Below are 26,374 nucleotides of genomic sequence, written 5' to 3'. Positions count from 1 at the left end.
GCCCAGCAGCCAGCACTGCAAGTGCAGTGTGGCAGGGCAAGGCAGCAAATTGCCACAGCTTTGTTCCACTGAATTGAAACTACTCAATGCAGAAGAACACGTTCCTACCTCTTCGTACTCTTCCACATCACAGTAGATGTCAGTGTTAGGAATCTGACCAAGGATTCTGTATTCAGGCCTAGAGAGAAAGGAAACAAGTATTTCTGTATTATCACTTATACAGTGGAAAAGTGAGTGTTTAACACAGACTGAAACTTGGTTTAAATTGTTATTCTGCAGGGCCTATCTGGTACAGGATTATCTAAACATGGTTAAAAGCAGTGAGCCGTTTATGGAAGAACACAATTAAAACACAGTTTGTTTCTGTCAGTGCAAAAACAATTTATAAACTTAGCACTGAAATGCTGTCATTTTCTGAAAAGTGTAAGTCAAAGCATACAAAAGTACAGGGCAAATTCTCTGCAGCACCAACTGGTGCAACTCTATTGACTGTCTTGCAAATATGCAAACTCAAAATGGCAGAAAATATGCTGCAATTTCAAAGAGCCACTATGCTCCCAGGACAATGCCTAAGCAGATGAATATTCCCAACTCAGAAGAACTCTGACAGCAAAGTACATTACTGTTCTGTTTGCAAGAATAAAACTGTACAGAGATGGCAGGAAAATACTCTTATTTACACAGAGTGGAAATCTCCCAATTTGCTTTCATTACAACGCAGATGAAACCAAGACTTTTACACAGTTTCCACCTGTCCCAGACCTTGAGCCTGGAAGCCTCACATGCCTGTCCTATCCACATATACAAGAAATCTTTTCACTGTAGACCTGGAAGGCTTCACAGTAAGAGCTTCGTCACTTTGAATGGAGAGAAGTGACTTGAAAACTAGAGAAACAGCCACAGTATTTTACAAATTAGAACTTTCTTTTAAAATACCAAAGCATTCAACCCATGATAGCCTGTTACAACTTCAGCTTGCTCGTGACAATTAGTACATACAAAATGTAATCATGCACTGAAACTGGCAGCAAGAAGATTTAAAGTTCTAAACTCTAAGCATTAAAAAAAATAAACAAGATTAACCACTATGAGAAATGAAATATCTTCTGTTTATTACTGAGAGTGCAAGTTCATGCCCCCTAAAAATTTTGTTCTCAGAAAAAGAAAATGTGAACCCTGGATCAGAGCCAAAGAGCATGACCTATATTAGGAAGGAAATTCCATACAGTGTGCAGTTGAAGAAGGTGGAATGAACTTCTGTTTATTTGCACCCCTTAACCAAACAAAACCACATAGAAGATCAGCAAACACTAATTTTGATAAAGAAGAAATCTGACCTTTGTGTTCTGTAAATAACGGTTATCATTGCAAATGTTACTGCAGTAAGCAAACCATAGTCTAGTCCCAGGAAAAGAGAAGCCACAAAAGCTACCACCCAGATGGCCTAAAACAAAGAGAAGGTCTGAATTATTATGCATCCTTTTCTGTTAACAACAAAAACAACAGCACAGCCCAACCTCAAAACCTGTGTATCACTTCTGATCAGGAACAGGCTCTAATGTAACCCATCACAATGGAAGATGGAAATTCCCTTCACCTTTCAGAAGGGCATAAAAGGTCCAGGCTCCACTGGAGCTAACATCTGACTAACTGTCACAATATTAATTAATGCCTTAAGTCCTATTCTCCAAGGAATCCTGTTCTATCATCATCAGACTCCAAATACCTTAGGATAAAAAAAAAATACTCAAGGCTTGCAAGTAGCTCTAACTCAGGTCCATCAGCCAGTACATCCAGGAGAGAAATGCCACCAAATTTTTCCCTCCAATACACTCTTAGCTCTGGCCCACTACAGCCAGGTATTTGGTTTGTCTTAAAAGATGGCAAATACCTCAAGTGGTTTTCCGTTACTCAGTTTTCAAATTCTTCTCACATATTCCTACAGCCTTCAGTGCAGTCCCTACAGCAAAACTGCCAGAGCTTCACTTTTACTGCAAGCAGACTACTTCTGGCCTGAGTTACAAGATTGTTGAGCAACAACAAAAAGATTCTTGTCCCCAACAGATCACTCTCCCAGGGTACTTACAGCTCCCTGTCTCATGTTCATCTGCAATACAACACTAACTTGTAACTCCTTGGTAGGTTTTTGGGGGGACAGCAATGAATTTAATATAGTAAAATATATGCACTGAGCTGTGCAATACTCACCATCTCGATCTTACTGGTTCTCCAGAAGTGCATGATATCTCCAAACTGTTTAAACATTCCCTTCAGGTTCACCATGACAATTGCAGCTAGCACTGTCTAAGAACGTTGCAAAAATATGATTTTCAGAAGCAAAAAAACCCCAATGCCAAGTAAGAACTTCAAAGAATCACTAATAACTATTCTGTGCTTTAAAACTGATACAAGTCTGCCAAACAGATGTTCTATTTAAAAACCCACAACTTTTCAGTGGACAAGTGCTTTTCCTGCAGCTGCAGAAATGGCAAACCAGCTCAGTTCAGTTTGATTTACTCTTTCCTAGCAAGAGGAATCACATGCTCCTACACTTCCTGCTGCTGCACTTACAGTGCCTGAAGCAGTAGACTATAATCTTAAATTCATGTTTCTCTACAACACACTGAAACAATTCCTGCAACAGTCATATAGTTGTAACCCAAGGTCCAACTCCTATAACAAGACACAGGAATTGTGCATTGTCCTTTCCACATCACCAGAAACAGATTTTCTTAAAGTCAGAAATACACTTAATCACATAAATATACTTTTATACAATTAAGTATAAATAGCAGCAAACCAAACTCATTATGCTGAGCAATTATCCAGCCCCAGCCTTCTACTAGCCAAGATGTGACTTTCTTTTAACTTTTTAACCTCAACCCAGAATTCCTATGCTGTAATCAAATTTGGCCAGCAGGTCCAGGGTGGTGATTGTCCCCCTGCACTCAGTATTTCTTCATGGAAATGTTTGTCAAGAACTGACAAGGCTACCCAGGAAATGGCTGAGTCACCATCCCTGGAGATATTTAAAGTGAGTAGATGTGGCACTCAGGGATGTGATTCAGTGGTGGGCTTGGCAGTGCTGAGTGCTTGGCAGCTGCACTCAATGATCTTAAAAGTCTTTTCCAACCTAAATAGTTCTAAAGGGGAATTGCTTGAAGGTATTCTTATGTTCTAAAGACAGAGTCCAGGATATCCAATACTGCATGCTGGATCATTCAAAAAAAGCATCCTGGATTGTTCAAAACATTATTTATTTCTAGGTTAATTTACAGCAAAAATGCATACAAAATTTAAAGGTTTCTGTATCAAAGCCTAAGTGCTGTTTACAAACCCTCTCACAATCTCAAGTTTTAGCAACACTCATGGGCCTCTGGTAACACTCAGTGCAATGTCTAATATGCAAAACTCCCTTACCTGTGGAAGTGGTTCAAAAAGGTATCCAATAGCCACAATGACCAACAGAACCATAACTGCAGCAAGTGTCCCTGCAACCTGAACAAAAAAAGCCAGACATTATTTAGAAGTGTCTCCAGGGGGAAATATCACTGATTAGATAACCCCTTGTGCTTCCAACAAGGCTGGTTGTTCAAATGACTTTTGACTCCTTCCATTCAGTTCACCCATTTTGCCTATCATGCCACTTTCTATGCTGACCCAGTCTGGATTTGAAACATTGGAAACTCCAGTTATTTCTCCTGGCCTAGGCAGAGAAATACAGACATTTAGTTTTGGAGCTCCAAAGAGTAAACTTTGTTTGGCTCAGGATTTGAGTATTCTACATACCTGAGTTCTTCCTCCAGTGCTTTCCTGGACAAGACTCCGAGACATTGAGCATGTGATTGAAAAGGTTTGGAAAAATGACCCCACAGAGTTGCATATTCCCAAGGCAATAAGTTCCTGTGTTAAACAGTAGAGGAAAAAGCCAAAGGCAGTTATACCTAGCAGGTGTACCAAGCTGGAACTATCCACTGACATTAACAACCACATCTTATTTACAGTGCTTTCTAGCAACTTCATTGTAAAGAATAAGCAACATAATTGTAGCTTATACTTGTAGTTCTCAGACATGCACAAGCTGATGCATGTTAAATCATCTGTTAAATAAAGTCTCTGATGAAATGCTGGAGACATTTCCCATCCCTAAGTGTTACAAGAATTAATCAGACCAGAAACTAAAATGAACAACAGCACTGCTTGTCTGAAGGATTTTTTCATCTTGGGGATAATTTGACTTTTAACCCTGAATATACATTAAAAATGTTTTCTTATGCAAACACCATTCTTTGCTTCCCACCCTACATGTTTAAAACCATGAGCAGCCCTGCCTGTGTTTCCATGAGTGGTAATTGCTGCACATGACAAAACCAATGAGTGCCCACTGCTTCCTCAGGAAGATCCCATGTGAGAACTGCTCCCATGAGTGAGGTCAGTACCTCAGTACTGCATTTCTGATACCTAAGAAATGATTTGCTTGTAATGAAGACTACTCTTCATTCCTGCTATTTGTAATTGAGTGATTGGAGTCATACATTTCAAATAATTCTCAATGAGTTTTAGTTTTTGTGTTTGTACAATTATTTTTGGATTAATATAAACCCTTGGCAAGCACTGCTACTGTAACAAGGAGTTCTACAGTTTAACACCCAGGTGAAGCAGCACCTGGAACTCCTGAGGAAAAGATTGAGATGCTTAACTCAGGTCAGCCATAATTATGTTTAAGGTAAATGGAGTCAATCACATTCATGCAGCTACAATGTTGTCCTCTTCTCTCTTTGGGTAATGGAGCACAATGACATGAAGGATGAGATTCACCTGACCAGATGTAAAACTCTATAGGTAAACTTCATTTACTCTCAGAGGAAGGCAATCATTTTGATAAGGGGGGAACAGCTGATCTGTGCTGTGTCAGATGTGTGCTCTAGGAGATGGGTTACAGCACAGGAACTCTGTCTCCCTTGACACCACAATGATATCAACCAGTAATCCAATTGAGGTATTGATTCTAAATTGCACAGGAAGGCCAGAGTAGGTGAGGAGAACACATCATTTTCATTTTAGGGAGTCCTAAACACAGTCCTTATCACTCAAATCATGGTCAGAATGCTGAGTACAGACAGGGCCAATTGCTGCCCCAGAAAATGACAAGTTGCCCATTTGCAATGGACGGGCATGAAAAGAAACTATAAAACATAATTGCAACTTTTAAACTCTAGACAAGAATTCTTTGACACACAAGGTACTGTATTTATCACATGGGACCTCTATGTTTTGCTCTATTACAGAATGCAGGGAAAATGTAGCTGCTCACCAGGACAGCGAGGTCAAGTAACATCTGTCCCAGAAATTAATATTCACGCGTATGTCCAAGTACAGCAGAAGCAAGTTTCCCAAAATGAAGCTAAAAGTGAACTGGTTATTTAAACATAGCCAGAAGAGGAACTTAAACTAATTCCTGGCCTTTAAATGTGTAGGATGTCAAAAATCTGGCCTGATTCCACTACTGAAAAAACCCTCATTTTTGCCAATATCACACTTCTTTAATGATAACATTACAAAGTAACAAAGGTGCTACTGAGAATTTCCAACAAAACAACCTCACTACTTTTACCTGATTCCCATCGATAGTGTAACCATGTTTAATGGCAAAGATCTTGGCCATTGATGCAGTCATTGAAAATCCAACTATTGCTATTGCTATTGCATCCATAAATATTGCTGGGATTAGCTGAATCTCAGGAATTGTTGGTGCACGTAACCTTGGAGATGAAATTAATATTTATAAATTAATACAATAAGAACTATATGCAATACAGAAAAGGCACAGTCTAAATAAGAATGTATCATCCCTACCCTTGAGGAATATTCCCAACAACATCCACTTTGTATGACTCATTGAGATTCATTCCAGCTGAAACTCCTGTGCCAATAATGACCTAAAAATCCACAAACATATTTGTAAACGTTATCTAAAAAGAGATAAAGCCACCTGAAGAGATATGAAGGTTAGCTGACTATGATTAATACACACAAGGGATTACATTTGTCAATCAGTTTTCTATGAATTAGGGGCTAAAAAAGCAGACAAAAAGGAAGTATCATGGTTTTCCCCTCATCATATCCAACTCATCCTGATTTTATAGGTTTTTTTGTAAACAGCTAAATGGAAGATGCTATGGTATGAATCACTCAAATTCCCTTTGCCTAAGCCAAGCTTAGGCAGATTAGTATATTGGAAAATTTAAATGCAAGGACACTCCTGCCTGTGTACACTGGTTTATTTGCATGTGCATAGCCTGCTACCTGTAAAGAGAACTGATGCAATGGCAAAAAAAAAGAACATTGTCTTGTTATTGCCTATCAAAAAATAACCTTTTACACCATCTCCCCAATCTCTCACCAGCATCCCTTTCCTTTGTTCCTTCTATCTAGACTGTGCCCATAACTTCAATTATTCCCTTTCTCGACTCCAATATGTGCAGCTCTTTTGAGAGTTGTAGTAATTGGAGAACTCATTTTTAAATCAAATCACTTTTAATGCCAAAAGGTTGTCTGAGCTGAAGGCTTTGTGTGCCTATCATGATAGTCTGTTTTACACAGGTACTTTAGAATAGCCACTTGAAACAGAATCAGCAGCCAGTTATCACTCTCAGAAACAGAGAAAGAACATTAAGTCCTGATGGTTCTTGCTCTTCTTTCTGCTACTGCATTTCAAAAAGCAAGCAAGCCCTGCAGAACCTCTGAACAGGCATCTGTAAGCATCTTCCTTTAGGAAAGGGTTCTGAGCTCTTGGACTCCAAGTGGGAAATGCCACTCCAGACACTCTGCACTGTCTGGCAGAGAATCAGTCAGGTGCCCTGGACAAGAGAGGGTTTTACAACACATATATACATCTACCCATTGCTATAGGGGACTGGGGGTGTTTCAATTGTTTTTCAATTCTTCTTTATGACTTTATGCTTTCCATATGGGCATTCCAGTTCTTAACTTTAGGAAAAGCCAATTGGATTAAGGCTCAAATGAATTATGTTCAACGGAAGTTACTCTTGAGCTCAGTAAGAGAAGATAGAACACGAGATACTTTCTACAGCTTTAGAACAGCTATACAGAATAGCTATATAATTCAGCTGTAGAATTTCCCAACTGGCTTACCACAATGATTTCCATAGGAATAGGAACTGGGAGCTTCTTCTTAAACCGGAGATTGATTTCCTTGCCAACCAGCAATAGAACAATGCACGTTGATCCAACAATCAATGTAGCAATATTGGTTGTTGTTATTTTTGAAAACACGGCAGCTAGGCTCTGTAACATACCAGAAGCATCATAATTATTCTTAAGGAAATAGAATCTTCATGGAGATTTGCCACAAAAGAGCAAATTATACATTGCTTTTCAGCTGTGGTTTCATTCCAAATTTATAACCACAGTGAACAAGGGCCTCACCAAAATACTCATTGTTCCTACAAAACACAGAAGACTAGAGTATCTCAGTGAGAGAAATGCAATTCAATAATTTACAATATCAGTGTTCCTTAAAGGGGGCAAAAATCTCGAGAAAAAACTTTAATGGGGTAAAAAGCCTAAACTAAACCACGCCTCTCAATGTTTTCACACATATTCCTCACTGGCAGCTACCTGAAAGCAATAAATGCAAACTCCTTCTAATACCTTCAAATATTCTTTGGCAAGTCACATTTACTTAGAGCTGCCTAAACTATTCTTAAACAATAAAGCTGCTGATAGAACTATTGAGGTTGCCATAACAATATGGTTAAATAACAGTGATCCTGCAATGCTGCTGAACTGGCCATTATTGCAAATAACCTTTTAATTGAAAAAGCTTACTAAAAGGGTGTTAGAAAAAAAACCTGCTGGAATACACAAGTGGCTAGAGGATAAATAATTCCCCATACTGATTACTTCTTCCCCTGCATTAAAATAAATAAATAACCTCTGGAGAGGTCTTTGAAAGAAGATGAACATACTCCTTCTTATGCAGATTGAAAATTGCAACAACTGTCAGGATGTTATACTTTCAAGATGTCCTGGTAGTATGGATCTTGAATTTGTAACTTCCCTTCTATTTGTTTGGCAGTTAGTATGACTGGTTCCCAGATTAGTAAACTGAATGGCAAATTTTGCAATTAATCATTAATGCAGACTTGTTTCCAAAAGGTTTGTTGTATCTGCCCAAACATACAAAAGATTCCCACAAAGTATTTTCTGTAGCCTCCACCTAGATGAAATCCTGAAGCTTCATTACTGCTGAGCCATCAATCTGCTCAAAAGCTTAGGTTTTCACAGACATCTGAGATATTCCCTTTTCTTCCACTTAAGAGTGGAAAGATTCTGAGACTAACATTTCCTAGCTTTGCAGAACATGCCTGATTTACAGTGAAGCATTTCAGGACCACATTTTCCCCCAAGACACAAGAGACTTGCTTCAATGAACAATATCTGTTCATATTACAAATCTACATTCAGCAGAACCCCAAAACCTGCCCATCTCAGACCGTGAGGATCCATCAGGTCACACTTGGGCTGCACTTTCAGATATTCATGTATTGCTATGGCACTTAAAGACCTCATACCCAGTGCTCAATACTGAAGATTATACTTAGTGCTAAACAATATATAAAAACAGGAAAAAGCTTGGGAACAACACAGAGTTTGCATGTTTAGTAGGTGCAGTTACTCACATATACAACTGAGAGGGGTCCGCTGTAGCGGCTGGTCTTGATGCCCAGAAGGTATTTCAGCTGGGAAACAAAGACATGAACTGCAGCTGCAGTGGTGAACCCTCGCACCAGAGGCTCGGTCAGATAGATGGCCACAAAGCCAAATCGAAGGAAACCTAAACACAACTAATGCAAAAGAGAAGTGTCAACCTTGTGACTCCCCCTGTAGTCTGGACAGAGCACACAGCCCCATCCCTCTCCTTTCCTCAGTGCCCAAGCCAGATCAGACAAACCTGAACTCAGCTTTTCTAAAGCCAGTTCAGTAAGCAGCCATCAATGCATGCAACCTTCCATGCCACTGGCAGGTCCAGTGTGAGATATGGCTATGCATGTAGGCATTATTTGTATGCATTTATGGACAGATTAGAGAACATCAGTTGAGTTTTTCTGATGGGATAGGAAAAATTGAAAAGAGGGAAGATCCCATCTGTTTTCCAGTCCAGCTAAGTTGCCAGATAAAGTGCTGCCTCCAATGCACCCAGCCCCAGTTCTGTTATGTGGTTGCCTGTGTTCTACACGGAGCAGTGCAGAAGCCCAAGTCTGGTTACAGGGATCCACCGTGACCCAGCACCTCCTGCAAGCCCAGCAGCAGCAGCTGCCCTCACAGCAAACTGTGTGCACATACCTGGATAAGTCCTGAAAGGAAGGCGAGAGCCACAGCTACCTGCACCCTCTTGGTGTCCCTAGCACTGTAATATTCAAGGACATCTGTAATATTTGTAGAATTAGAGTCCAGAGAAATCATTCCATCAGGCACTTCTCTCACAGCAACGCCTCCAACCATCATACTAACCACAGCAAAGGTGCCTAAAATAAGAGGGAAAGTAATTGCTTAAAATCCTGGTACGTTCTTTTTTTAGGAGTGGTTCTTATTGAGATATGTAGAATTAAACTAAAGTCAAGAGTTTTCTACCTTAATAATGTATTTTTAGTCCCCAAATCTGCTCCAGTACTCAGCACCATTAAAGCCAGTTAGATGGTGAACATACACCTCTGCAGAAGGTAAACACCATCATTTTTTTTCTATCTCAGTTTCTATTTTGCAAATTCAAGATTCATTCTGGCCACACAGACAGCTGACTGCAGCAATGAAAGCATAGCTCAGGAGTTTGCAGCACACATTTCTAGATCTCATCTGATACAACATGCTCTTCTACTGCTTCCGAAGTAAAATGGATAAACTAACAATAAAAGTACTGGTTATGTTCCACACATTTGTGTTTCTCCTATGCACTTAAATTTGAATTCATGGAAAACAACTACACTTTCTCCAATTTTACTTTTTACAGCTTTATTAAACACACACACACTCACACTTTCAGTTATCCATACAGATTTACCTATTGATATGTGCTTGGAGGTTCCAAAAAAAGTATATAGAAAAACAGGATAAAATGAAGAATATAGGCCAAATACTGGGGGAACAGCTGCCAGCAAAGCATAGGCTAAACCTAGAAAACAAACACAAATACATATGTTAGGTAAACAACAAAAAATAAACCACCTGAAGCAAAGGGATTTAAGCCTACTAAAACTGAACATACCTAATAGGAAATCTGGAGACTTGTCCCAGGTTTAACAAACAGGATATCTTTCAGTGAATAGTCTTTAAAATATATAATACTATAGGGCAGTTCCTGGAAACATGATGGGTTGAGTCAGGAAACCAAAGTCTCTATTTACAGGCACTGCAGGTGTGTGTGTGTTTGTGTGTACACTTGTGCACCTGTTTTGCCCTTGTGGGTGGAAACTCTCCTTAATGGCCAACAAATGCCTTTGGTGCTTTTGTTTTCATCTGCAGAAGAATCTAGTTAGAAACACACAGACCCTCATAACAAGTGGGACACATTTGACTTTTTCTTTTCTGATCAGACATGGTGTTCATGGCAATCTATAACTGACTTAACACTTTCCTCTTCCCTCACCCCAGAATGACTGGGATGACATAACAGTTTCTGTTTCCACAAAAAATGCTTCCAAAGGTAAAATACACAGAGAAGAATTTCTGGCAATCTGTAAGGTCACAGAGCTTATACAGTCTGATATTCTTCCCCAAAACAAAGTCCTTTTTGTCACTAAGCCCTGTCCAGTTGCATGCAGTGGAATGCCATGCACATTGTTCCCATCTGTAGTGGGGGCTGGCAGGGAGCTTTGGGGGAACAGCTCTAAGGGACACCAGGGAAGAACATCTCCCACCCTCTGTGTGACTCAGGGTGTGCTTATCATGGGACCAGGCTCACAAGCAAGTGGTGTACACCATGTGATATGGCACATAACTGTCCCAAGCAGTTCCAGCCAAAAGAACAGCTCTACACAGATAGTGTTAATGAGAATTGACACCAGAACTGCACAAATGGGCCTCAAGGAGAAAACACTGGCCTGGCTTGGTTCTTACCCTCACAAGCTGGAAACACCTGTGTGTTCTTGCCACACTTGGGCAGACTGGTCCAAGTAAGGGGTAAAAATCTCAATGGGTCAGTGCAAATTCCAAACAGAAGCAATGGTTCATCCACCATGGAGAGCCAGCCAAAACACCTCTCCCTAATAATTTAAATTGGGAGACAAAGCATCCCATTACAAAAAAAGAGCCAAACCAAAGGATATTCTGTGCCATCCAAGTGCTCTTGTGCAGTGTAATAACTCACAGGGGGCCTTGTTCTACCCCTAAGCAGTATCTGAGTCCTAACCAAAAATTCATATTCTCACCAAAACTGAACTGATGGTATCATTTATCGTCTTGCTCAAAGGAGCATTTCATTAAGTACTAGTGAAACTCATCCCATATACCTTCTCTCACCGAAGGGGTACCTCTCCTGACATCAGCAAACACCCTGTAGTCTAACATCCTGGCCTTGATTGTCATGATGAACTTAACAGTACAAGTAACTAGAACTGAAAATCCGTGTTCAAAACTGGCAGGGTGGGTCTATGTGAAGTTCCTGACCTGAATACCCTTTTATTCCCTTTCATTTGTACTGGCCTTTTTAGAGACTGTCAGTGCCAAGGAAATAAAGAGATATTGACTTTATAGAAGGCCATGGTTTAAACACCGTGGTCATTGTAGTTCTGCCTGGAATGATTCCCAAGCTTCTTTGAACTCCTGCTCGCTATAATTACATCCATTCCAGAAAAATAAAAGTTCAACTTTTGTGTTTTTAGAAAGGGAAAGATTAGGAGCAGTCTAAGGGCATGTTTACAGTTGCCAAATGAACAGTGTTTACTTTAAAAGAGAGTCACAAAATTAAGTATAAAGTTCACTGCTGACCACTTAAATTTTAGTGTTCTTTCAGGTCATGACATAAATTATGTTTCGGTATACAACTGGCAATGTTTGTGTCTAGTATATGACAGATATGCCTGGGAGTTAACCACATTAGCTATCAGTTTAGGAGAAGCTGATGCTTCCATGTGTGGAAGAAAAACAACCTTTATCATAAAACTTACACAAAACCAGGAAGATACAGAAATAAAGAAATGATCTGCACAGACTAAGTTAGGGTATTTAATTATTTTAATGGGTTACCATCTGTTAAAAACTTGGATTTACAGATGAATTTCTCAGACCTGCCTCAGTCTAAAGTGGAACAAGTAAAGTGCACATATGAAATAGGTCAACATAGAAGTAAACTTATATATGCTTAATTACATCACCCTCTGGACAGGGCTCTACACAAATCAAAGAATTTTCTTGACTCCAAGACATCCCAGAAAAAATCTACTGAGACTGGGGCAGCTGTTGTGAAGCTGCCATTCCCAGTACAGTGGGCATCCCATAATGATATTGCTGTAGAAGTGCTGTTGCTTTCTAACCTCCTAACACTTTTGAAACTGCTAATAGTAAGTGCCAGGTTAAACAAAAGATTCTACTGGTCCATTCACCAAGAGCTGAAGAGAATAGTGAACACTGGCTTTCTCTGCCTCCCAGAGCCTGCTCCTGCTTCAGGACTGAGCTCCACTCAGATTGACATTTCCAAGTAATTTAATAGAAAATTCCACAGATTTTCAGTCTTGTTACAGACAACACTTTTATTTCCACCATGTGAATCACTGCCTGCTACTATGGTTTCAGTGTAAACTGCTGACTTCTAGCATTAGGGATCAGTCTGTGAATTCTTGCATGTTCTTCTCTGGTTAAATTTAGTTTGATTACCTTGTCCCAGTTGCTCTTTGAAACACAATGTCTACATGTCTGTTAGATGCTGCTACCCTCTGCAAGAAATTTGCCACGACTTTCAGGACAATGAGATAACACTGTCATTCAGCAGAAGTTTAGATGTGCACTTAAACTGTGAAAAGCTAGTCTGCCATTGAGAGCTGTGGATACTGATTGGAGAGGGAGCTTCTTTCAGAGCTTGGTGCATATCACTGGCTTGCACTTTTAAGGGAATCATCATTCTGGGCTGGTCTGCAGAATCCATGCTGATCTCCACACAAAGCCCTGAGATACACATCCTGTTCTCAGCACCTGTTTCAGGATGCCAAGCACTGCCATAAAAGGACATACAGAAAAAGCAAAGAAGAGATAATTAAATCCAGAGGCACACTCACCTTGAGGGAGCTGCATGACCCCAGTGCTTATACCTGAGATAATGTCTCCCAGTAAGTATTCCTTCACTGGGTAACGAGGAAGCCATTTTAAAATTGGTAAGAAACTGTAAAGATGAGACTTGGCTTTCTTAGAAGAACAACTGGAAATACAAAGCAGAAAGGAAGTTATATACTGGCAGGGGACAAACAGGCTTCAGAAATTCTCTTTCACCCCTATACAGGAAAACAGCTCCTTTACAGGCAGGCTCAGACTCCTGATGACAGGAATTTCTGGACATGTGTAAGCACAAACAACTATGCCTCCAGTTAATTTAGCCCTTAATCACAAGTTAGTGCTGTTCACAAACCTTATGGAACTGGAGAAGAGAACAAAAGCCTTGTGAGGCTGGAGGTCAGTGGAAATAAAACTGTTCCAGTCTATCCACAATTGAGTGGTGACACAACACCTTTTCTGAGATCATTCCTAGTAACAATCCCCTGAGCATAACTTGCTTCCTGACAGTGGTTTTCACTCACCAGAGTACTCTGCAGTGCTTTTTCCCATTTATTAGTTCCGTGCTTCACACTTTTTTGATCATAACATTATATATTATTATGCTTTAAAAATACAAAATCTATTAATTTAACCAGTACTGACAGACCAACTTTCAGGCTGTTTGAGAACACAACCCTTCCTCACCCAGCAAGGAAAGGCACTGAAGCCTGCAGCACTGACCCCTGTGGCTCTTAGCTGAGGCTTTTGAAACCCTGACTCATGACAAATGAACAGAGCCAGGAAACACATATCTCTATCCAGTCCTGCCTTGCATCATACCTTGATTGTACTGTGGTAAGTTTAACCTTGGCTAAAACTGTAACACAGAGATTGGATAAATGCTTTTCTGTGTAGAGGAACTGCAAGACAATTGCAAAGATTTGTTGGCGTTTCTGAATTGTACAGTGAAGAAGCTTGTTGCTACAAGTGAGTCATCCACACTTCTTCATGGTTAAGTAGACTGTATCACAAGAAGGGGATTTTGACCCACTTTTTTTTTTCATTCAGGACAGATAAGTTTTCTGAGGTAGAATGTGATCTGTCTTTACCATTGAAGTCATTCCATAAACCAAAGCAAACCTCCAAATGTCAAATCACGTGAACAGGAATATTTTATAGAAAATCAATTTTTCTGTCCTGCAGAACAAGGATTGAGAAAGAAAGGGAAAAGCTCTGCAAATGAAGCATGGATAAACATAAAGCTAATGAGAACTTAACTAGAACTTCAATCTCCTGGTACCACAGAGCAAGGCAAGCACAGTTAAAGACATTTCACAATTAACCAGATGATACTTAGATTCCAAGGCAGTTAATTAAAAGCTAGAGAATGCCTTTAGTAAGTTCTTATTAGACTAATAATTTGGATTTTTACACAGCTATCACACATCTCCATTCTTCTATGAAAGAATCATGTGACACACAAATTTGGCCATAAGTATTTCCACATAAAAAGGATAGATATTTTTCTGGGTCTTATGAATTCATGTCATGTGATTTGACTAATACTTCACATTCCTATGCTGCAGATTTTCCTTTTGCACTTTGATGAAGGCAATTCAACTAATTTATCCATCATTTTCTAATATAGTTATACATTAACATTAAAAGCACACACACAGCTTCTTCCCAGTCTTGCCAGGAAGTAAGAGTAGAATTAGTGGTTTTATCTTTTAGGTTTCTTTGAAGACATTACCAGCTAAGTGCTTGAACCAATTAAGAATTATAATCTTTTTAACCAATAAAACAAAGACAAGACAGAAAACCCTACCGACAAGCATGTGCTATCTTCTGCCCCAAAGTCTGAGAGGTTCTCTGCCGCCTGTGCAGCTGTCCTTGCAGCAGCTCCTGGTTGTATATTGGCCTCTGCACACAATACCTCTGGGTTTGCTCAGGACATGCTTCTTGTTCTTCAGCATGTTCCATAGCTGATCTCACACAGCAGCAGTGGAGGAGGAACAGTTCCACCGAAAAACCTGTTCGCAGACAAAACAAGTTTGTTTTCCTTTTTAACTTCAGATTTGGCTTTTCCTTTCAAATAAAGTATTTTGACAAGCTAGAGACAAAAACTGTGATTGCAGTTTAATTAAATAGTCTGTTAACAACAGTAAGAAAACAAATCACACAGTCTTTAGCATATGCAAGCTATTAATTTATGCTTTTCTTGCATAATTAAAGCTTTTGCAACAAACTTGTAAGGTTGTATTCATGCTTATCTGGATTTTCCCTCAGTTTTTAAAGAACATGTCACTGCAGGAGGGAGATTCCTTTATTGCTGTGTTACTTCCTGCTTACTCACAAACTGGCATGTCCATTTTCAAAAAACTCTAACACCGAGAAACCCACTTCTTTCTTTCAGATTGTCAGTTGCTTCCTGCATCCACCCACCTGCTTTCCCCTCTATTTCAGAAGCTTCTTTTTCCAAACAGCATCTCAGGGATACACAATTCACTACTTTCAAACAGTTACTATTTCAATGGACGTGCCACTTACTGCTATTCTCAGTCTGCACTGACTAAAACAGGAATCAGGAGATGTGCCCAGTTTCAGAACCAGCCAGAAGGTTTGTAAAGATCTATTTGTCTGTCTGATTCTGTGCCACATATATTTAAACATTCTGCTAATTCCACTGCCCCATGTCTGCTGCTTTCAGAAATACGGGGTAGGAAACTCAGCTCCCAGTTGTGAGCACAGTGACAGGAGTGCTGTGCTGTTAGGCAGAGATGCTGGCTGGTGCCACACTCGATGACAAGGACGTGAGTGCAGTGGAAACAGAGCCATCAACGTGAACAAGGCCTTGGGCTCAAGTCCAGCAAGTCACTTAAGCATGTGTTTGCCTTCAGCCAATGGTGCCAACCCAGGGGAGCTCCATTTTTAGCTGTACATCAATACTCTTCTGGGAAAGGGTTACCACACAGAAATTAAACAAATTGCTACCTAAACATCAAATAAAGCTAACCATTCTGATTCAGCAGGTACAGTCAGATCATCAGTAAAATACCAATATTGCTATCTGTGCCTTCACTCTGATGAAAGTGCTGGAATTTTCCACTCAGGACTTGACAGTCTCTGTCTCCTAGAACTGACACAGCCTAGCATCTCTTCAGTTCTCAGTATTTTGTAAACAATACTTTCTCTACACTGTCAGCCACAAAAGGGTATTTTTACCAAAATTGTAGTTTTTTATTTACTGCACACTCTAGATTGACTTCAAGTTTATTATATGAAATAAAGGTGATCCTGCTTGAGTAGGGAGGCTGTAATCTATGATCCTCAGAAGTCTCTTCAAGCCTCAACCATTCTGGGACTCCATAATGGTCCTTTATGTCATTATTCACACAGAATTAATCTTTTCCAAAATTAATTGATGTGTTCTGGGAACATTGGCCTGATCTACAAATTAAGAAGCAATTTTAATCAGTCCTAAACAGAAAATTCACTCAAATCAGAACAAAAACTGCAGAGAATGCAGTTCTGGATTCAAAAGACACAAAGCAAATCAGTTCAATGACTTGGTTTTGGCCAAACTTCTCCAATAAAATGAGAATGTGATATCAAAACATTTTTAGTCAAGGTTTTAAAAACATACACCCTGCCTTCTTTCTGCTACAAAGGACAGCAGACACTGTCCTGCTAACCCCAAACAATTCAGATCCTTAATTTCCACCTTTGAGTTTTTTCAGCTTCAAGTAGATTGGTTAATATATGGAAGAGCCACATGAGCTTGTAATGTAAATCTAGAACTGGAGAGGTCTGGAGGTGTCCAGTTCTGTACACATGCTCCAGCTCTTCCAGGTACTATGAGCACATACAGAGCAACAGAAGTTCCATCCTGCCTCCGTTCTTCATGGTAAAATAAATTACACAAATGGTATATCTGACTAACTGAACAAGGACCAACTCTAAATCAGTTATCCAGATTATGGCAAGTGTTAGTTTGGAATACTACTAGAGGTCAAAACCCAAGTTTCATCATCAGTCAGTTTGAAAGTTTTTAAACTGTAGATTGAATGTTTCTGATTCTGTTAGAATAAGGAAGTTACACTGCACTGAATCATGAGAACCAGCTAAAACAAAAGTAACTTGAGGGATGACACTATAGGATCTTGTCTTCACCTTCACAGTGGATACAAGAACATGGAAAACAAACCACATGCCATTAAAAGAGATCCTATATCTACCTAAAACTACTGCTGGATATATCACATTCTATTTTTTCCATGTCATGTTACCAACTTCATCTCAACAGCCCTCCATAAGCATGTTCCCTGATGGCAACCTAAAATACTAACACTTAGATAATACAGTAACAAAGTCTTTAATATCATCTCTCTCTTTTGCAAAAAGTACACAGAGAGTAAGACTGAGATGCCTGTCTTTAGGAGAGCTAATACATTGTCCATAGAGTAGCAAAATAGTAACATTTCATGACTGCTTCAACTGTCTCTGCAAGTGTTTGCTGTATGACAAACTGCCAACAGAGTTACCCAGGGCTCAGAAACTGAGTCTTGCCCTTCACTCCCTGAATGCTTGAAGAAGAGCAAAAGCAAGGTATTGTCATTGTCATGAAAAGAAAGCTTACTGCAATGTTTTCTGAAAACTGATAGACCTTTATCCAGAGTCACAGAAAGGCAATGGAATACAAAGGAATACTGCTCTCCAACAACCTTTGAACTTCATGGCAAGAATAAAGTTAAAAAGCTGTAAGAAATACTGTCATTAATCTTATCAGCCAGATAAGAATTGAGTTGAAGTAGTTAAAACCTGTATGCAAAAGACTTAAGAGTTGGCAATTCTTTATCTGACTGATAAAGGCCTGTCTTATGTCTTTACTGCTATTATCAAATTGAAGGTGTTAAAGAAAAAAAAAAAAGTGACGCAAACATGAATTTATAACGCTATCACTAATAAATTAGCACTTTCTCTTCCCAATCTTAGTTGATAAAGGAGATCTGTCAAGCCATCTGCACTGAGTCTCGTAGAGGACAATAATTTTGATCCAAATCACATGAATCAGAGTGCAACCACAAAATTTATAGGGACAGAGATTTGACTGCTGTTCCATATATTCAAAACACAACTACACAGAGAAAAAAAGGCAAGAAGCTGGAGACATTCAGAACGGTGTACTGTGTGACTCTTGCAGCTTTAATGGGAACTTTTGCTCCTAATGTGTATCTAACCTGAATGTGTCTGATCTACCTAAGGAAATGAGGGAGTCAACAGCAAGTCCATTGTCTTGCCTGTTTTAAAAGAGCAAAACCCCTTGCTTTAGGAAGCTAAGCACAAATTGCTTTAAGTAGCAGAAAAACACAGGGGGACAGTAGTAGTACTATGTTACAGTGTGTCCTCTGCTAGAGAATTCCAAGTTTGATCACAAACTGAAGTCTATGAAATATTTTGTGCTCTCAAGCTTACAAACACAGGTGAACGCCATCAGCCAAAGGGCTGGTGGAAATACTGCTACTACTGTTACATTGGTAAAATATGATCTCCCAAATGTATGCTGAAAAGCACAGTTCCTGCAAGGTCTGCTCCTACTGTCTGAAGAGGCAAGATGCTAAAACAGGTGATTTTAGGAACCACATAATGGCTCATTTCTTTCTTTCCTCTCTGGCCTCATTCCCCAGTGCCCTATGCCCTTCTACTTTTCACCCTGAGTGACAAGTACAAAGTTGTTTTTAAAATAAGCACAAAGGTGTAAAATGACTGGGTGGGGTCATAAGGAATGTGTTCTCCTAGTTTTATTGGACTGTTCTTATCATTCTCATTCCTCCTCCACTACTCCCATTAAATCCACTAACAACTAGATTTTTAAACCTGAAGCCTTTATGTAAAACTTCCTAAGTCTGTAAGTAACTTGTGAAACAAACAAAATTTTCCTTGTGTAGGTCCTGATCTAAGAAATGCACTCCAGGAGTGAATCTTTGGGAAAAAAATAAATCAAGGCCTTCAATTTCTATGCAGCTTTTAGATAGGCAAAATTTCCACTCTATTCATTAGAACGGTAAGATGATTCCATAAACTGTGTTTGGTTGTGTGATAAAAGCTTCTCCACACACCTACAGTGTTACTCAGAACAAGAGCAGGATGGAGCACCCGGGTAACACCCTGGTGGGCTACTGCCAGGGCCACCACACGAGCCACCAGCCTGCCAACAGCTCATCACCACCAGTCCAGAGCAGCATGTAAGGGTCACCCATGGGACCCTGGAAGGCCCTGCCAGCTCTAGTGTGAAAAGCATCTGCCCATCTCTAAGAATAAGAGCACTGAGGAGAATAAAAGGGGTCCTGGGAAGTCCTGGCCAGTCACACACGTGCACATGGAATGGTCTACACCAAAAACTGCAGTGGGGCTCGGCCTTGAGGGCTTTTATGTCCAGCTCAGCGGGGGAGACTGGGATGAAGGAGCTGCTCCTCAGACTGTGTGAGCCTGTGTGATCCACCTTGCAGATGGGAGATGTACCTTTACATATATACATACATTCCAAGTACTGAACCTCCACCCTGCCTAGCTAGAGAGCAGAGGGGATGAAGCAGCCGGTGTTGCCTCTTTGATGCACGTGATTTGCCAAGTACAAATGTAAGTACATTGTGTATGTGTGTTCCCTGTGTGTGTGTGCTTATGGGAAACATCTTCAGCCTTGCTACTGGTTGCATCTGGGGATATGGAGCAGCAGTAGCAGCCCCACTCTCCTCAGGCTGTTGAATTCAGTATGATACATTTTCCTCTAATGAACCTATCTTGGCTACTGAAAAGAGCATAACAGTAGCATTGAGCATAAAGATCCTTCTCTCAAAATGGTAGCAAATTAGACATATATATATTTAAAAATAAGAAGATTATGTAACTGGTAAGAGGTAATTTATATTTCATGTTCCTTGCAAAAAAATACTTGAAGTCCCCAAAGGTTTACTCCATGGACTAATGAATTCATTAGTGTCTTAACAGTATTTCTTATTAACCAGCAATCTTATGTTTGTTTTCATCAACAGAATGTTTTAGGAACCTGTTATGATGATTGAGCTGTTTAATCCGTTCCCATAAGACAAACACCTGGAGCATTTTGAGCAGAACATTGGTCACCTTCCCCCTGAGATATAGATTAGAGATGACTTCTGTTTCCAGTGTAAACACATTGATGACTATGAGAACCTATGGCAATATCATCATTCTTATTCCTGTTTTTTCCGACTTCAGTGACCTTGGATCCTAGTCTGCCATCCTCTTTCCCTTTGCCAAAAGCAGTAGCTAGAGATAGTGAAATCAGTAAATTAATCAGAATGGCACCACGGCTGATGACCCCTTTGCTGTGCTTAAGCCAACTGATAATGACATACACCTCAGAGCCAGGTAATCATTAGCCAGCTTCATCTTCCAGAGAAAATCCACTGCCAAAAACTTTGCTGGAGCAGTTTTCATCATAAAGCTCCAGTTGATCAGAGGAGATAACATAAATCAAGACCATGCATACACACCAAGCTAAGGCAGAATAATTTCTTTACTTCTTGTTCTTTACTTCTTGATCTCAGTGCACCAATGACCTCCAGCAGCTGGTTCATTTTTTCAGGCAAAGCGGAACATGCAGACAGCAAACAAGTGTCTGTGCAGAAAGAAATGACTTCATTCTATGATACACCTTCTTCTGCACAGAAGCCACCAAAAGAATTCTCTCCTCTCTATCTGTTTCATCAACTCTTTACACACATCACTACCCTCTCAAGTGCTGCATCAAGTTAAAAATAAACAACAAGAAAACAGAAGGTTGTTATTTATAACCAAATTCATTTTAGTCATCATGTTTACAGTGTAAACCTCTCAAGTCACAGACGAAACTGAAGGATAGTGGAAGAGTGTAGTCAGAGGAAGAAATGACTGGAGTGCAGAGATGGAAGAAGAAAGGGTTTAGAATAGGATTAAAATTTATATTCCAGTTTCACTGCTGAAAACATGGCATAAAGTAACTACATTACTTAAGTAACATGAGGTTTTGAGAAGTCTCCAAGGATCCTCTACAAGGCTCTCTTTCTAACACATTCTGAAAGGATCTGTTCCTCTGCAAAACAGGCTACAGCCAATGCTGTGCTTGAAGAAATTCCTGAAGAACTGATGCTTCTGAAAGGCAAGACAGACCTTCAGCATAGGGCAGCCACTGCTTGGGAAAGTGGAAGTGCTAACTACTTCTCAAAGCTGCAACTCGCTTCCTGATAGTTCTGAGAACTTCCATATCCATGACAGGATCTGCAAACATTTCATTCTTGGAAGCTACTTTATAACACGTATTTTCTCTGATTTTTTTCTGCACTAGGTATAAAACCAAATCCTACATGAGCAGTAAGCAGAACATGGCTTATGATGGATCCTGTCCTTGTTTATGCAACTGTTGCTTGCTTAAGATGTTATCTAAACAATAGCATTCTCCTGTCTCCTTTGCACTGGAGTGCTGATTCGTGATCTGAAGGCGAGTTCCAGACAGTGGGAATAACCTTCCTCAACATTTTGATGCTGAGGTCACACCTAAAGGCCATGAGTGCACAGCAAACACAGGCCAATACTGCTTTTGCTTGAAATATTTTAAAATACACTGTGAGCAAAGAATGTGTAGAGAAGTTTCTCAAGTAAATATTTCACAGCAAGCCTCTGCTTTATTTGCAGCTCACCTTATAGCTTCATATTTCTTCTATGGCTGATGAAATTTTAATGTGAGACAGCCCCATGTCTGTTCTTAACTGCACAAACAAAAAGACCAACCCTCACAGAGCTGAAAATTCCTCCAAATGACCCTTTAAGTGTGTTTGGCAGAACAACCCTGCGTGAACGGATTCCCACAACAGCTACACTAGAACAGGGTGTCTTAATGAAGGAACTGGAAGAGCAAGAAGGGTATCTGGGCTGAGGATCATCAAATGAAATGAAGAAGGGTTCATTGAGTAATTTTCTGATTATTTCTTCTTGCAAGAGCTTTCCTTTCTTTCCTTCTTTCTCAGGAACATATATGCAAAAGGAACAAATGTCACCAGAAAACTGGGAAAAATAAAATCAGAGTCACTATAACTGTAGTTAGTTAGACTCAGGTAACTTGTTCAGCTATATGGACATAAATGAAGCACCAAAAAAAGATCTTACATATTCATTTTAAACATGAAACTGGCAAAGAAATAAAACTGGAATCATATAATACAGAACTGAAAACAAGCAAACAACAAGTACAGTGCAAAATTCCAAAAAGAAAAATGCAATGAACCAGAGACAGTAGAAAAAGAAACAGTAAACCTGGAAGAAATTGCAAGGGCTTAGAAAACAATGTTATGTCAAAGCTGTGAAGCTGAGGCGGGATCCCGGTAAAGCAGGAGATGCAGGGTTAGATCCTGACCATGCTGAAGTGGTAAAGGAACTCAGGTATGGCTCTCTCTGGGAAAGGACTTGAACCATGTTATGCTATAAAGTTAAGGTAGCAGCAGCAAAACTTCTGTATTTAGAGAAGACATTAAAATTGTCTGTATCTGTGAAAGATCTGTAGTTTTGCTCCTGATGTGACTTTTCAGATTTGCCTGATCTTAGCAGAGCTCTGTGAGAACAGGAATGGGCAGCTCCCTGTGGGCACCTCTGAGTAGCAATCCAAGTTTTCTCCTGCATGGGGTATGGATTTTTAAACTCTAATCTATGAAAACCAGGTAGAAATTTTGTAATCCTTAATCAGTTCAATCCTTAATTGAGCTTAATTGATCTGTCCCTACTAGACCAAACTTCAACAAGGATGTTTCAAACAACAGACACACAGCACTCTTTGCTTTGGATTAGAAAATTCTGTGTATGCCTTAGAATCACAGAATGGTGGAAAGGACATCAAGACCACCTAGTTCCAACCCCCTGCCATGGGTAGAGACACTTTCCACTAGACCAGGTTGCTCAAAGCCCCACCCAACATGGGATGAGAGGTTTTCTCAAGAGTTCTCAGATCTCAGAACCTAATTACCATAAAATAAATTAAAAGGATCAATTTGATCTTTGGTCTAGCCCAGTCTATGTGTCAGAATATCAGATTTTCAATAAACAGATTAAAATCTATTAATTAGCTAACCCACACCCTCCCCAACAACCACAACAGTATAAGGACACAAACAGAACTGGACATACAAAACAGTCAGCAACAATCAAAGCAGAGCAGTAAAACTTGATCCCCTGCCTGGGGAAAACCAGTAAGTTTTCAGAGAAGGCTGGAGAAAAAAAAAAAGTTCTATCCAGGAAGTAAAAATACAGATTGTCCAAAACTTCCCAGGAAGGCAATCACACTTGTTTGTCACATGGACAGTTTTCACAGCTTGCTACTCCACAAAATAAAATAGTTAATGCAACATTTTGAGTCCAAGTTGAAGCACAGGCCAGTGGTTCGTATATGTACTCTTACAATCATAAATAAAAATCTAAATCCTATCAATGCAACTGACTTGCAAAACTCATTCAACTGCCTGCACAAACTTACAGTCATATTTTGAAACCCGTGGAAATACTTGCCATTGTCTGTCTGTGTATGGCTTTCCCATTACCTGGGCAAATCTGGTAAATAAAAATAAGACCTGCACTTTGTTGCTGCTTATACTTCTGAAGAGCAAAAGCTATAGATAACTGGTTATAAAATAACAGCAACAGCAGGTCTTGTAGCCATATGAAGAAATATTATCAAGAAGGACTATCAAGAAATACTGCTTAGCAGGACAACATTGTGCTGACTAACAGATCTAGAGAAAGAAACATCTGAATAATGATGGTGTTTAATTCATTAAAGTTAACTGGGAAATCAGTAGGCTAATTAGAGCTTGAGAGTTTCAGATTCAGCATGATTTTCTTGTGCTAAAAGTTACAGGTTACGAAACAATTACATAGAAAAAAAAAACCAGAAAAGAAAGCTTTAGAAAACCAGATCTTACAGAAAAAATACATCATCAATAGAATAGAAGAAAAAATAGCAGTCAGCACTTCACTGGGCAGAGCCAAGAGAGGAGGAGAAGCTCCAAGGACTCTGCTTTTCTAGGCAACTCAGTGGCTGCACAAAAGTCTTGGTTACATTTACAGAAGCCACAGCTGCAATTAAAATTAATAGTAGTTCAAGATAATACTGGTGTGTCTATACTACAAGAGTCAAAGCAGATAAACATATGTTCAGTTCTTCTTTCTCAAGCTACTAGCGAAAGAGCAACAGTGTGACAGCCATGTGCTAAGTCTGTGCCTGTATTCCATGATTTTAGCATCACGTTAAATAAGAGCATCTTTCCATATGGTTTTGGAATATTTGAGTTCTAAAAACATTGAATTTTTGGGGACAGACTACTATACCCATGAAAAACTGTGTGCTAAAGATTTGATTTGAACCACGAGCAATGGGCTAGAAATTTCAAACAAAAGGCAAGATGCAATGGCAGTTCAGTGCTCCAAGCTGTAAGATCTGATGGCTGAATCCAACAGAGCATTTTAGTAAGTATTCAGCTTAGAAAACAGGATTCAGTTTGTGCCAGAGGCTAAAAACATCACCATTTCCTAGGCCTTTCACCTAGATCATGCTCAATCACCTGCCCTTTTTTAAATTATGTCAGCCTTTAAGCAAACTGTTACCCTGCACACAGAGTTTGTACAGTATGAGCAAAAAAAGCACATCAGCTCCCAATACAATACTTAGAGGAAATAAAGTTTAGTTTAGTTTAGAACCCAAGCATGGATGCAGCAGCAGGCTTGTTTCTTACTGGAGTTAGAGCTTTCCTTCACTGAAATCTATTCTGAATATAACTCAATATTGCCCCAACTCAGACCATAAATATACATTTAAATGTAATGAAGCTTTTAGAATGAGACTGATACATTAATACCCTCAAGCCTATACAAGGCAGTAAATGCTACTGCAAGTTAATATGCTTTATTAGCGACAAGCAGCAGCTATGCACGTGTGAAACTCCTTTCTCTTCCTATACCTTTTCCACACTACATTTCAGAGATGTTCCACAGTACAGTGCAAAACTATTAACAAAACACTTCAGTTTGGAAATACTGCTAAATGCAGAACTGAAACAGCTCTTGTGTCTTAGGACTGCCAGAAACCAAACTGCTTCAAAGTGTGATTACTGTCTCTTGAGGAAGGCAAGAGGCAATCCCCACAGAGTTAATTCAGTGCAAGCCACCTGCACGTGCTTGCTTCTGAAACAGTAAATTACCTTAGTTTTTCTATTCCTACAGCAACAGTAAGGCTGCATCCTACTTTTGAAAATTCTGTAATATAAATCAAGACACCTGTTAACACAAAATACCTGTTACTGCACATTTAGTAAAAGACACTTTAGAAGTTTGTTTTTTAGTCTTCCTTTGGGAAAACTTCAGCCAAAATATGCCAGTGCCCAGATCCTTGTTGTCAGCCATCGACATCAAAACCAATGCTGTGTAACTGTATGACTGTGACAGATATGAAGAATTATGAATCCATATTCTGCTGATTCATCAGCAGAGATAATGGCAGCAATTGAATGTTTTTTCTTTTCCTTACTACTGGACTATCCCTAAATGCCTGCTGCAACAGCCACTTGGGTCCTCTGAAATTTCGAAGCATCCCAAAAACAGCTCTCAACCATATTTCTATGTTCAGACAATTAAAAGTTTTGCAACAGCAGCATGGGCATGAGCACAGCAAATTTAAGCCTACTTACTTTTCTGGCTGGCTTTTCCTCGTTGCTTTCAGTGATCCCTTGTAAGGAGTTCAAAATGTTCCCACAGTTCGTGAAGCTGAAAAACACTGACATAGGGAAAGGCAAATTCTTCTTTGCCTGAAAAGTGGAAGGGCATGAAGGGGTTGGCGGGGGGGGAATAGTTTAATCGAGGATTTGGAAAGGTTTTGAAGGTCCTTCGCTTGAAGCTAGTACTGAAGTGCAGAGCAGGTAGTTTTTGTTGTTACAAGACTTCTTGGGAAGAGTCTGACCTAAACTGACAGCCCGCAGCTTACAGTCGGAGCGCTGCAGCCACAACACGAGGAAATGACTGATCTCTCACCCTCCCTCTGGTTTCCCTTGGG

The 26,374-nt window shown here is 39.7% G+C and overlaps 1 protein-coding gene across 5 annotated transcripts in view; it reads right to left on the bottom strand.

Moving 5' to 3' along the window:
- The window catches only part of SLC26A5 (solute carrier family 26 member 5), a 33,951-nt gene that overhangs the window by 6,090 nt on the left and 1,487 nt on the right, over nt 1–26,374 (bottom strand). For 3 of the 5 annotated variants that reach the window (XM_063396917.1, XM_063396916.1, XM_063396920.1), the window contains exons 2-15: nt 26,013–26,098; nt 15,095–15,299; nt 13,293–13,432; nt 10,085–10,195; nt 9,370–9,551; nt 8,706–8,870; nt 7,156–7,308; nt 5,857–5,939; nt 5,615–5,762; nt 3,790–3,903; nt 3,421–3,498; nt 2,209–2,304; nt 1,338–1,444; nt 109–178 (exon numbers count right to left, since the gene is read on the bottom strand). In XM_063396917.1, the coding sequence (XP_063252987.1) occupies nt 109–178; nt 1,338–1,444; nt 2,209–2,304; nt 3,421–3,498; nt 3,790–3,903; nt 5,615–5,762; nt 5,857–5,939; nt 7,156–7,308; nt 8,706–8,870; nt 9,370–9,551; nt 10,085–10,195; nt 13,293–13,432; nt 15,095–15,249 (1,602 nt within the window). In that variant the 5' untranslated portion in view covers nt 15,250–15,299; nt 26,013–26,098. The remainder of the gene's footprint in view (nt 1–108; nt 179–1,337; nt 1,445–2,208; nt 2,305–3,420; nt 3,499–3,789; nt 3,904–5,614; nt 5,763–5,856; nt 5,940–7,155; nt 7,309–8,705; nt 8,871–9,369; nt 9,552–10,084; nt 10,196–13,292; nt 13,433–15,094; nt 15,300–26,012; nt 26,099–26,374) is intronic. The other 2 variants (XM_063396919.1, XM_063396918.1) reach the window with 1 other exon arrangement.

Source organism: Prinia subflava, chromosome 4 (genome assembly GCF_021018805.1).
Source record: "Prinia subflava isolate CZ2003 ecotype Zambia chromosome 4, Cam_Psub_1.2, whole genome shotgun sequence".
Taxonomy (NCBI): domain Eukaryota; kingdom Metazoa; phylum Chordata; class Aves; order Passeriformes; family Cisticolidae; genus Prinia; species Prinia subflava.
The sequence above is the reverse complement of the archived record's forward strand: the minus strand, read 5'-3'. Positions and strand labels throughout refer to the sequence as shown.